Source organism: Phoca vitulina, unplaced genomic scaffold, assembly GCF_004348235.1.
Source record: "Phoca vitulina isolate PV1807 unplaced genomic scaffold, GSC_HSeal_1.0 scaffold7, whole genome shotgun sequence".
Lineage (NCBI taxonomy): Eukaryota > Metazoa > Chordata > Mammalia > Carnivora > Phocidae > Phoca > Phoca vitulina.
Window position 1 is genome coordinate 8,659,764 of NW_022589710.1, and position 13,328 is coordinate 8,673,091.

Below are 13,328 nucleotides of genomic sequence, written 5' to 3' on the forward strand. Positions count from 1 at the left end.
TGTCCCTTCTGCTTTGTCTATTAAGTTTACCTTTGAGAAATATGGACGGTAGAGGGGCAGGAGTGTGGAACAAACTTCTGCTGGAATATTGTGATAGATTTACTGACATATTTTCTGATTTTTACCAAAAGGCAGTTTTTGTTTTTTCTAGTTTACCAACAGACCGTAGATGTACTTCTGGTTGGCAGCAGCTGCATCATTATAACACAAAAAAAGCAACCTTGGCTAACTTCAGTACCTTATGTAACATAAGAAATAAAGAATAACTGGAACTTAAAAGATTTTTCATGTTAACTTTACTGATGATGAACTGTTTTCAAGGTAAGAAACAAATCTTTCTCCAAAGAGAAATTCTCCCCCAAATTACTTCTTTTAGACTTAACAAGTTGGGGTAGACTTATGTTTCTGCTCATTCTTTTATCTGCTGGCAACTAATTTTAAGACCTCTCTGTAAGACAGATTCTGATGACCTTGGGAAAGTCACAAGACATCAGTTTCTTCAATGGTAAAAAGAAAGGCATTTTTCTACCGTCCGTCTTTCCTCCACCTTTCAATACCAAGGCTCGGAAAAGAAATACACCGAAAGCCCGGTGTACCCCCAAACTTGTAAAATTTCCATGTCTCAAAAAATACTGAATATACTTAAGGTAGGATAATAAAAGCCTGGTTCCTAAGGTTGGGCTGGTGTGAGCCGGCGTCTTTGGGGCCACCCTAAGCCCCTAAATCTTGGTATCTCGCTTAACTTCCATAAGAACAAAATAAACCACGGGCCTGTCAGCGACCGTGCGGTGTGGACGGAGAAAGGGATTCTTGCTTGCTCCCTTGGAGTTTTGCCTTCTGGGTGAGCATGGCACCAGGTCCCGGGCGGGTGATGTCTGTAGTTGGCGAGCGATCCCCAGGCGGAAAACTGGCTGCATACGTAGGAGTAGACATGAGAGCATGTCCCCGCGAACAAGCTAGGGCGCATATTTTTCTCCCTTGAATTCTTTAATGCTCAGAGACCGTAGGGGGGGATTTATCGAGAATCTTTCGGTGCCCGTGCGATGTTTTGCAACGGCTAACACAATACCAGGTTCCTTTGCAGTACTGTGGTTTGCTCTCAGTTTCAGCCAGAAACCGGAACAGAAGGAAAGGGAGAAAGCAGGGAAGGTTCGGAGACGACCGCGCTCAGGGTTGCATGATCTGCAGCTTCTAAAGCGTGGAGGATGGGACGGAGGAGGAGAATACGGAGAAAGGGGAAAGCTGAGGAAAAATACTCACGCCAATGGGTAAAAGGGAAAAGGTGAGAAGGAATGGAGTAGGAGAGGGAACCAATGGGTGGGAGAGGCGGAGGAAGAAGGGGGAAGGGCAGAAGCCAATGGGGGAGCCCGGACGCGAGCGAGGACGCGGCCCCGCGCTTCTCCCCTCCCTCCGGCCCGAGCGCTCGCGCCTTCCCAGGCTCCCCGGAGACGAGGGCAGGGGCGGGGCCCAGCCGGGCGCGCGGCGCGGGAGGAGCCGTGAGGTGAGGGCGGCGGGGGCGGGGAATTGTGGGGAGGACGGTGCGGGTGCGGGTGCGCGTGCGCGCGCGCGCGCGCCCCGTCGAGGCTGCGCCGCCGCTCCGCCCCCGGCCGGGTGTGTGGCTGCGCGCGCGCGCGCGTGCGTTCCGGCGGTGCGCGCCGGGAGAGATGCTGAGGTAAAGTTCGGGAGAGAGGGAGAGAGATCCGTCAGCGCGAGGGAGCCCGAGTGGCCGCCATTACTGAGCCCGGCGCGGCGGCGGGCACAGGGGAAGGGGGGAGGGACGGGGCCGCCGCTGGTGGCGGGAGGGAGGGTGGGAGGGTGGGTTACCCGGCCGCGGGAGCTGTAGGGCTTAAGGTTTCGGGGCGTGTGTGTTGGGGAGGGCGGGCGGAGGTGGCTGAAGGGACGCGGCGCTTGGTGAGCGCGCCGGGGAAGAGAGGCGAGCAGAGAGTGGAGGAGGAGGCGGCGGCGGCGGGAGCGCTCCCCAGGAATGTCGCTGCCGCCGCCACCGCCGGCGCCGCTGCCGTTGAGGAGGAGACGGAGGAGACCGACGGTGTTAGGTAGGACCTTGTGATCGCCGCTCCGCTGGGCCTGCCCGCTTTCCCCCTCCCCGACCGGGACCCTCCCGCCACCGGCTGCCCCGCTCGGTAGCCGCCGCCGGTTGTAACCAGTTCAAGGCGCTGGGGCCCCGCAGCCACGGAGGGGAGCCTGGCGCCGCGCTCCGTCCTCGCAGGCCGAGCGGGGAGCGGCTGGCGCGGGGGGGATACGGTCGGCGTGAAGGGCAGAGAGGCCGGGGGAGGGGGCGCTTTCTCCACAGGTGACGCGGCCGGGGTCGGCGGAGGCCTGGTGGTGGCCGGGGATCGCGCCGGCCCCGCCAGGCGTCCGCTCTCGCCCGCCGCCCTCACTTGCCCTGCTCTCCGATGGTACGTGGGGAGGGAAGGTGGCGGTGTCTGTTGGCTGGGTTGCTGCTGTTAACGAGTTCCACCTGGAAGGGGGAGGGGGTGGGCGCATATTCGCGGAAACACAATCTTCGTTGCAAACTTAAGCGCCTTTCAAGGGGATCGGCCCTTTCACTTTTTCCCGATCTCCCCCACTCCTGCTTGGGTTCTCTTCAATTTCCCATCTGCTGCGAAAGCTCGGGGTAGGGTGTGAGAAGTTGCACTGCGCAACCAAAACCCGGAGTCTTACGGTTGACTGCGGCTGGGTTGAGGCTTTGATACTGAGTTTTTGCGAGAATAACCTCTAGATTCTCCCTCTGTTTCCACTAAAGAAAAGTATCGGGGTGGGGGGGGGGAACCGCGCGGGAGCGCGCGCGCACTTATCCACACATAAATACTCCCTTACACCCTCCCTCTTCAGCGTTATTAGAAATGCGAGTGAGGTGGAGACTGTGGGTGTAGCTGGCGCCGAAAGGTGCTCGGAAGTAAAGGCAAACTATTAGGACGTTTGGTAAAATTCCGAGAAAGTTGTAGGGAGACGCTTACACTTTTGCCATATGATAGAAATCCAGTTTGGGCTCATGCTTAATAAATGGGAATTTTAAGTGTTTTAAACCTAGACCAAAACAGGCATACAGATTGTGTGTACGCCCATTTTTAAGTTTAAATTCCTAACGAAAATTTGCTTTATTTCCTCTGTGATAGATAGGAAACAATACCATTTTTTAAAATAGTGAAGTGTAAAACGGTGGAATACGTCGTTGTATTTACTGATCTTTGCCTTTGCTGCCTTCTACAGGTGTTGAGGAGGGGTGTGGAGGGGAGGGTTTTGCAGTCTTCATTTTAAACATCCAAAACCAATACTCAATTTCAAAGTGGGGGGGGGAGTTATTTGCATTCAGTGCATTTGCATTCACTTCAGGAAGTATTTCTCAAAATCTCCATTTAAAATGGTTCTTTGAGCAAAAATTTGATCCAGATGCAACTATTTGGAAAAATATTTGGTTAAGATACATTAGCAAAATGTGTTTTGGAGATGTTTTACTGTCAATTCCAGTTTATTTGACTTCAGTATGATAAAACTGTATTCTTAATGAGTAGTGTTAGATATACATACTATGTAGGTAATCTACTGGACAGTTTGCAGATTAAGGTTTTATTTCCATTTTAAATTGCTTTCTCACTTTTGGCCTTTTCATCTATCCTTTTCAAATTGACTCTTGTTTCCCGTATCTGTAGTAGAGCAGAGGAAAAGAGTGTTAAGTGTGGATCACCAAAAACTTGCATAGGTCTTAAAGCACTTTATGAATAAACATACATGATTGAAAAGCTCGGTATACCTGGGTATTTAACTCTCAAGAAAGGTGCTATTGGGCCATTGATCTGATTGACTTAAAGCAGACTAGTTAGAAGGACACAGATGACTAGATAACAATTGATTTGGTTGTCCTGTGCAAGCTACTTTTTTTTAACCCTCCTCAGCATGTGTTGTTATTTTACCATTCTTTGTGTACGTTCCTTACAAAGGCTTTGGGGAATGGATGGGTTACACTTCGCTATAAGAAAGAATTGTCACAGAAATCTGATTATCTTTGTCATTTTTAAGCACCCCACCCCATTTAAATTACTTTAGCAATTTAAAAAATGTATTGTAAAATTAATATCTTAAATTCACATCTCCAAAATGCTTTGAAATCCCTCCACACACATACACTTTTTTCTGTTTGAAAAGCATATTCAGTACACTTACTCTTTTGGAGAAAATAATTATTTTGACTTTGAAAGTTAAGATTTTTTTTTAAAGGAATAAAATACTGTATTTGCATTCATTTTTTGGAATTGAAGTTGTGGTTAGAAAACAGTTTTGTGACTCAGTTTTTTAATACTGAAGGAAAAGTTGTGTCTCAGAATTCCACTAAACTTTTTTCAACATTAGCAGGCCTTAAGGTAAGTGTTACCTTTTAGTATGAAATGGCATAATAGAAAATTTCTTGGTGGCTACAGAGTAAGTTTCAAACTAGTTTCTATACAAATTATTTTAAAAACTCTGTAGAGCTGTAAGACCCCTGATTTTTTTCTTTGCACACCAAGAAGGTATGCAGGTAATTTACTCAAGAAGTGTTATATGGTGTTAGGTTTTAATAATATCTGTGTTCCTAAAAAATGTTTGTAAAATACATTTAAAGTACACCAGGGGAGCTTGGTTTTCTATAATGAATGGTGAAGAAACCTTGATAAAGTGATCCATCATTTGGTGGCTTGAGTAATCAAGCTCCTGTTTGTTTAAATGAAGGCTGTAGTTAATCATTTTCTCAAACCAGGAACAACTATATTAGAAATTAAGAAAAATAGTTCAGTGCTAAGAATTTTTAAGTGTGAACTTTAATTTAATTGGCTTTAAAACTCTGTTGCTTGAACCACTTAATGGATTTTTCCTGGATGCCTTGAGACTTCCTCTGACAACCCAGCAGCTGCTTTTTTTGTTTGTTAAATGTATTGTACTTAAATATAAGAATTTCTCTGAAAAAAGAAATCTGCGCCTAAAGGAAACTTTTAAAGTCTCTGCTTTGTAATTCATTAATTCGTATTACCTTTATTTAGCATTTACTGTGTGCCTGGCCGTGGAGATACCAAGATAAATTAGAGATTGTGTAGCTTGAGCTTTAGTTGAAGAGGTAGTAACTATAAAGGAGTGAATAAGTGAGTACTAATACTAAAAAATGCAGAAAAGGTAACTATTTCTATCAGGTGCTCTTTGGGAATTATTTACAGAATAATCATTTGAATTTGGATGCATTAACTGCAAATAGGAGTTTGAATATAAGAGAGATGGTAAACAAGGTTGGTCTTTTTTTCACTGTATTTTGGAGGTTGACGGTCCACAATATCTTAGATTTGCAGTAAAAATAGATGTTAATGTTTGGTCATGTCTTTGTGTTTGACTCCTTAGAACTATTACTTGGGAATAAGAGTTATGTATAACTTTGTAATTTTAGGGTTAAAATATGATGTGTGTGTGTCACTTGGTTAGGTTCTCAAGCTTTTTTCATCGTGAAGAGTTAATGGTAAAAGTAAATTTTCATTTTTCTAGCTTCATACTAGATTTAGCCTATTTTGTTCCTGAACAGTATTTTATTGAGCAGCTAGGGCACTGTGAATAATACAAGGAAATATAAAATATTACTCCCTTAGAAGAGCTTATAGCTTTGGTGGGGAGAGAGCTTGACAATTTAGGAATGGTTGGATACCAGCTCAAGATAGAGTAGAAGAGCCATATAGAAGGCAGGACATACTGATTTTTAAAATCAGTGTAAAGGAATTTAGATAAAGGAGATAAGATTTAGAAGTTGGGGAAGATTGGGATGAGTAAGAAGAAAGACAAGTAAGTTAATGACACTGTGGACCAAAAGCACGGGGAAGTGAAGATAGATTGGCTGATGAGGGGAAAATAGAAGGTAAAAATTTAAGAGCATCAGTTTGTACCTTTTGAGTGAAATTGAAAGATTTAGGGAAAAGTATTAACACAAGGTTAATAGAAGGAGTGTTGGTGAAATAATTCTTGTGTTACTCTTTATCTTCTTTGCTGTATTTGGCATTACTAGCAACCTTGGAAAAACTTGTACATTGGTTCTGTTATAGTTTGTTAATTTTCTTCCTGTTGATCATGTATTCTTCCTGATCCAAAATTTTGTTTCTTTCCATACTTACGTTTTCTTACCTTTTCAGAACCAAATAATAATTCTTTTTATTTACTTATTTTTATTTTGATTGCTTAGAGAACTAGTGGAAAATTAACATTTCTATGATCTGGGGAATTGAAAGATCCAGATTTCTTCTTTATTAACTAGGTAACTATTTAGATGTTTCTTATAAGAGTATTAAATGGTCTCTTAAATAATTTTAAGTTTATGATCTTGAAATTTATGTTACTGATTTTGATGTTGCCTCATTTCATTTCTATATTTTCATTTCTCTTTAGAAATACTGTCACCTGAAACTCAAGTGACACCACCATCTGTTGCTGAAACTGATTAGCTTTTTGTTAAGAAACATTGATTCATTTGTCTTTATTTCTTAAAATTAGCAGCCAGTCACCAAATTCTTTTTCTTGGATTGTTCTTTTCAATTCTGTGGTAGTTCAGGTGCTTTTAAGCCTCCAGGATTTGTCCATCTTTTGGGCTTTGTGCCTCAGCAAATCTAATTTTGTATTCCATTTCTAGCTTATAATGATTTCTTATTGCTTATTACAAGGTCTAACTCCTGCTTGTCCTTGAAGACCTCCTATAGTCATACCTTATATCTTCAGAAATAAAATAGTAAGTCTACTTTTCAGCATGGCAACTGTGCTCAACCACTCCACCCTAATCACACACCTGGAATGACTTTTTGAAATTCAAATCCAGTTTATTTTACAAAGTTGATTCAAATCCTTTCTTCTCACTGAAACTTAATCTGTTCCGGGGGTCTGCAGGTTACGGTCCTTGGACCAGATTGGCCTTCTGTCCTATTTCTGTATATGGCTTTTTAGATTTTGAAATGGTTGAGGATACAACTGAAAGAATAATATTTTGCGATATGTTAAAATAATATGAAATTCAAATTTGTGTTCATAAACACAACCACGGTCATTCATTAAGTATCGTGTATGGCTGTTTTGTGCTGTGACAGCGGAGTTGAATAGTTACTAACAGATACTGTATGAGATGCAAAGCCTGAAACATTTACTGTTTGGCCATTATACAGAAAAAGTTTTCCAAACCCTGATCTATTCCAACTTGCACTGATCTTTCATGTTTTTGAATTCTTATTGCATTTATCAGTTCCATGGTATAGCACATTGCCTTTGTCTTCTCAGTTATGGTGTCATAAAGTTTCTTTAAAAATTTTGGGGGAATTTATTTTGAGCCTTTTTTTTTTTCTTTCAATCTATACCTTCTTTTTAGTCTATATGTGTTCCTGAGATTCTTATCCAACCTCTAATGTTCCCATCATTAAGAAAACTGTTAAGCCTTACCTAAAGTATTTTGTATAATGAAAATAATGATTTTCCTCTGTTATAGCATTATAATCTTGAATGTCAAATCATGACCTTCCCCTTACTTCTCTGTTCTCCAGTGAGAATACCTCAGATTCTGGAAGGGAGGTGAACATATTCATAGCGCTAGCTTAGTGGACTTCCCTATACTATACCTTTGTACCCTCAAAACCTCTGACATAAAGCTCAGATAGTAGCTAAGCACAGTAAATACTTAGTGGGTTGTTTACATAGGTTGATATAAATGGAATGACCTTTGGTTCTTCTGTTTTCACCACAGAGTGAGGACATGGTCTAGAAAGAGTTTAGAATAACTTCACACCAAGGCTTTGGACATGACATGTTAGAAGAAAGTTTTCATTAAATAATAGGGTAGTTAATCTGTTTGGAAATAATTTAGGTCATTGGTTTTCAAATATTTTATGCAGTGAAACTTTTTTTCAAACAATAAATACTTGAAATATCAAAAGATAAAAATGAATAAAAGCAGAATTGTCTTTGTTGAGTAGGGCTTGGGGTGCTCCCAAAGTACTGCCTACTTGGACCCTCCTGGAAGTACTTCCATTGAGCCTTTAGGCTTAACTAATTTGTCTTGACAAGAAGACTTTTGGTCTTGAAAAAAAAACTCTGGACTTTTATATTAGAATATACTGCTGTACTGATAGTCTTTGGGCCCATAGCATTGTTGTAATTTTTGTTAATTTTGACTACAAATACGACTTCAAGATTGCCTAGTGGTTTAGGATCTGAGTATGGAGATTGACCCATTTAGTCATCAAATATCTGAGTACCCATTGTGTATCAGGCACTGTTCAGGGTGTTGGGAATATGGTAAAACAAATAAACAACTACAACCAAAAAACAGAACAAAATCTCTATCCTAACATAGTTTAATCCTGAATCCTACCAAGATATGCTTCCAGGTTATTTAGTCACTATGTAAGTTGTTGAAATTTTTAATAGATTCTCTTTTCATTCACTTGATAATAGTTTTGTGTAAAGACCAGTTCATAGGAATGCTGTATTTAGCATTTCATTCAACCTTAAGATTATGTGCTTATGTGGTAGAAAACTTGGTCAAAGACAATATTATGGAATATAATTGACTTTTCTACAGGTATTACATTGTTTTTACTTAGTTATCATGTATGTTAAAATGGCTTTCCTCTTCTGATTTTTCATAGCATTGATAAATTTGTTATTGAGAATGAACAGCATTAAGAAAAGGAATACTATATCAATATTGTACCATATTCATCTTTAGTAATTCAGTTGATACTTTTATTAAGCTAGTGTAGATTGCCTGAAATTGTGAAATATATGAAATCTTCGGGCTTGGATCTGTCTTTTCTCAAATATTTGTTTATATAAGGGATATTTTATTTGACTTAAAGAAGATGGAACATGTAACTACAAAGATCCTTCTGTGTAATTAGGTCTTGAAAGTGTAATTTCTTAAAATATTTGTGATTCTAAAAAATGTTTCAAAAACAAAAACTAGATGGTTATTCTGGCTGAATATATTATAGATCATAGTCTTCATTCTGATGCTTAAATTTTGACTTTTTGGGACCTTGAAATGCATGTGCATTTCTTCCATTAATAGTTTTTTAAATTAATTAATTAATTTATTTTAGCGAGAGCATGAAGGGGGGTGGGCAGAAGGAGGGAGAGAGAATCTTAAGCATACTCTGTGCTGAGCGCAGAGCCCGACTCGGGGGCTTGATCTCACTAACCTGAAGTCACTACCTGAGCTGAAACCAGTACGCTCAGCTGACTTGAGTCACCCGCACGCCCTTCCATTAATAGCTTTAGAAAACTTTTTAGATTAATATAGTACAGTGCTTATTTAGAAAACATAATGTGATTTCCTCTTTTTTTTGGCCAAAGAATTAAGAACATTTTGATTTTAATATTTGTTAGGACTCATGCATTTATTGAGTAGCAAGTACATAGGAAGCACTCTTGGAGGCTTTTGAAATACATTGGTGAAATAAAGATTTGTGCCTTTGTGGATCTTTATTAAATATGGTCTGGGGTGGGGAGAAGGATAGAGTTAATGACAAGTAATAAATAAGTTGTATAGTAACTTAGGAATTAAGAGGCAAGGAGGATTTTGGGGGTTATTAGGAAAAGTAAGTGTAAAGGCAGAGACATGCTGAGGAACAGTGTTCCTCAGTGTGACTGGTGCAGAATGAGAATGGGAGAATATATGAGAGTAGGTCAGAGAGCAAGATAGGGTTGGAGAAGATAGATCTTATAGTATCCCATAGAAAGGATTTGACTTTGACTTTTAGGAGCCCCTGGAAGGTTTTGGGCCTAAGAATGGGAAGCTCTGACATAATGTTTAAAAGAAACTGGCTGCTCTGGTAGTAATAGACAGGGGAAGAGGAGCAGGAATGGAAGCAGGGAAACTAGTCTGGAAGCCTTTGGAATAATCTGGGGCCAGATACGAAGGTGGATGGGGTCAGAATTAGAGCAATAAATGTAATGAGAAGTGATAAATTCTCCATATATATTGAAGATAGGACAAACAGGAATTTCCTGACAAAGTATAATAACTTTAAAGTATAGAATCTTAAAATTATACCTTTTATTTATGAATGTAAGCTTTGTGAGAAGGTACAAAACAAATTTTGGTTTAAGTCCAGAATTACTAAGAATTGATTCTTCCTAGATTCCCTGTAGAACTTGAAAAATTTTCTTTCAGAAAGTCACTTCATGTTATTAAAACTCCATTAAAAGGAGCATGTTGTGTTTGAATGGCTTAGTCACATATCTTAGAAAACTCAGTCGTATAGATGGCTTCATTTTTAAGACAATTTTAGGGACCACTCAACAGAATATTGGGCAGAAAAATGCCCTCTCCCTCCAACTCTCATCAACTGTAGTTCTACTCAAATTGTACATTGTTGTTAATTTCTGGGAAGGTACTTAATCTAAACATTTCCTTGAAATGGTTGTAAGTTAAACTTAAAGGTAGAATGAGAAACTGCATTGCTGGGGCACCTGGGTGGTTCAGTTAGTTGAGAGTCAGCCTTTGGTTCAGGTCGTGATCCCTGGGGTCCTGGGATCGAGCCCCACATCAGGCTCCGTGCTCGGTGGGAGTTGGCTTCTCCCTCTAGCCCTGTCTTCCCTGCTCCTTCTCTCTCTCTAGCAAATAAATAAATAAAATCTTAAAAAGAAAAAAAAGAAACCACATTGCAAACTGTTGAAAAGCAGTACTACTGCTTAAGAAAATAAAGATTGGTTATCCAGAGACTCCTTTTAACTGGATAGCTTTGAATAGATCATTGCTACTTTTGTCATGGTTTCTTCAAGGGTAAAAATAGGAGAAAATGAGAACAAGTTACATAAAAGTAAAGTCACATCAAAAATTGGAAAGTTGTATGGATCAACATAATCAAATATTATCATTAAACAAATTTGAAAGGAATTTTCAAATAAATCGAATAGCCTGCATATAGATATTGGCCATTAGTTTATTACTAGGAGCACACACAAAAAAGAGGGGATTCTTTTTTTTTTTTTATCAGTGCAGAAGAAAAACTACCTTGGTTAGTTAATGGACAGTAATTTTGACCTGGATGTTGAGGGCCAGTGGATAATTCATGTATGTATAAACTATCCAGGTGACTGAAATTAAATGCCCTTATAACCTGTTACAGCCAAACTCATGAAAGCTCTCTTTCTCCCATGAGGTGGTAATAGCATACTCACCCAAACAAATAGCAAAATGTTTTTGAGGACAGGTGATGACAGTTTTTTCCCTAGTCTGTTGGTTTCTCAAGTTTTTTAAAACTCTGAAAACATTTTTTTTTTAAATATTAAAGCTTTTGGAAAAATTTTTTAAAAGATCTTTTGAGTTAAGTAAACTTGTGAATCAGATAAAGCATGTACTGCTTTGATGATTGAGTTGGAGGGAGAGAGCAACTATTTGTCCAGTGTTCTTTTTTACCACCTGTAGGTGAAAGAATTTTCCACCACCGTTTGAAAATCACTTTGTAGTGACTCATGACATAAGCTCTGGAGCTGATTTCAAAATAACCAGCAGATAGCCTTCCTGAAAGAAGAACATGGATGTTCCTCAGTGTCTAATTGGTAGTTTATTGTGAATTTGGTGTGAAAACCATAAATGTCACACAGAGTTACCTCATTTTTAATTTAAAGTTTAATATTCATGATTCAGAGCCTGCCACTATCAAATTTATTAGGGTGTATGTTGAAACCTCAGTATTAAAATTTATCCTCAATATAATAGTTTTATTTCTCATTAGATAAAAAGCCTTCCAGAAAGGGTAATAACTTCATGCCTCCACTCATCTTCATTTAATTTTAAGGCCCTTTTCTTTCTGTAACTTTTAAAACACATTTTATGATGAGTGTTTTCATTTCTGCTTATACTCTATAACTTAAAATATCTGTCTCAGTATTCTGAGGTATATGCTGTAGGAGAGCAGGAATGTTTCTTTTAAATGTGTTTGGAATAAGCATATATGAGAAATGAATAAAGAAGTGACTGTTAAGGCAAGGGATTAGGTCTGTAGTTAAGAATTTTCTGTAATACTCAGGTTCATAGGACTTTGTACTGTTAACTTTTCTATTAACTTTGTGTCTCTTAAACTGGAAGGCAGGGGACAGTCTTAACATGTCTTTGAATTGCTCTTAGTTTTCAGAATAGATTTTTGTTTAATAAAGAGCCATATGTAGTGCTAGTGTTCATACTGTTTAACATGAAAATTCCCCAGAGTAATCACTAGGTATGTTTTCTTTTGATGTACATCTTAAAGCTTATTGTCTGCAGTTTTCTGCTTTTCTAGTAAGAAGGAAGGGTAGACCTTGTATTTTACTGTGTTTTCAGGTTTTTTCTTAATTGTTGTAGAATCATTGTGCTGTTTTCATGAACTAATTTCATTTTGCCTTTTTATCACTGTGTATGATTTTGTTATCCAGTTCATTCGCTTTGTTTTCTTATCAGTAAATACAAATATTTTTTCATGCAGTTTAGGTAAAGAAAGTTAAACGTGGTGCTAGGTGCAATTTACCCAATTTAACCAGATTAAGATTTTTTAGAAGTTCTACTAATGAAAAAGAGTTAATAGGATTGGATGGGACTACCCTAATTTCTTTTACTTCTAATTATTGTGTATATTGCTGCCAGATAAATTTTTTTTTTTTTTTTAAAGATTTTATTTATTTATTTGACAGAGAGAGACACAGCGAGAGAGGGAACACAAGCAGGGTGAGTGGGAGAGTGAGGAGCAGGCTTCCCGCTGAGCAGGGAGCCCGATGCGGGGCTCGATCCCAGGACCCTGGGATCATGACCTGAGCCGAAGGCAGACGCTTAACGACTGAGCCACCCAGGCGCCCCCAGATAAATATTTTTAAGTCACAAGTCTGATCACGTCATTTTTTACCAAAAAAAATCTTTTGACAGCGGGGCGCCTGGGTGGCTCAGATGGTTAAGTGTCTGCCTTCAGTTCAGGTCATGATCTCCAGGTCCTGGGATCGAGCCCTGCATCCAGGTGTCAGCTCAGCGGGGAGCCTGCTTCTCCCTCTCCTTTAGCCTCTCCCCCTGCTTGTGCTTCCTCTGTCTCTATCTCAAATGAATAAATAAAATCTTAAAAAAAAAAAAAAATCTTTTGACAGCTTCACTGGTTCCAAGAATCAAACTAATACAGAACTCTAATACTTCTTAAACTTTTTGTTTGCTAGGCACTTAACATTTAAAAAGATGATTTAGTTCTTAAATTTGTATAGATAAGCAGCCCCATTTTATAGATGGGGAAATCATGACACAAGTGGTTTCAATTTTACTGTTGTCAAAAACTCATAAATAACAGCTTTGAGGTCAGTTCTCT

At 39.5% G+C, this 13,328-nt stretch overlaps 2 protein-coding genes across 11 annotated transcripts in view; one reads left to right on the forward strand and one right to left on the reverse strand.

Annotated features, from left to right (window-relative positions):
- Window positions 1-13,328, forward strand: part of ARHGAP5 (Rho GTPase activating protein 5) — a 111,259-nt gene that overhangs the window by 29,335 nt on the left and 68,596 nt on the right. For 3 of the 10 annotated variants that reach the window (XM_032404903.1, XM_032404912.1, XM_032404913.1), the window contains exon 1: window positions 1,824-2,054. The exons of 3 other annotated variants lie outside the window; for them this stretch is intronic. The gene's annotated coding sequence lies outside the window, so the exon portion shown is untranslated. Of the gene's footprint in view, window positions 1-259; window positions 322-1,103; window positions 1,283-1,427; window positions 1,502-1,582; window positions 1,673-1,823; window positions 2,055-13,328 lie in introns of those variants that run through there. 4 more of the 10 variants (XM_032404905.1, XM_032404908.1, XM_032404910.1 and 1 more) reach the window with 4 other exon arrangements.
- On the reverse strand, window positions 1,821-7,589 carry LOC116632608 (potassium/sodium hyperpolarization-activated cyclic nucleotide-gated channel 2-like). The gene is made up of 2 exons (XM_032404557.1): window positions 7,557-7,589; window positions 1,821-2,462 (listed from the first exon to the last, which is right to left on the reverse strand). Exons 1-2 carry the CDS (start codon window positions 7,587-7,589, stop codon window positions 1,821-1,823), a joined length of 675 nt encoding a protein of 224 aa, XP_032260448.1.

Coding starts and splice junctions, on each gene's coding strand:
- LOC116632608 (XM_032404557.1), bottom strand. CDS start 7,589: ATGAATATGTTCACCTCCCTTCCAGAATCTGAG. Junction 2,463..7,556: donor CCTCCCTTCCAGAATCTGAG/GTATTCTCACTG, acceptor ACTCGTTAACAG/CAGCAACCCAGCCAACAGAC.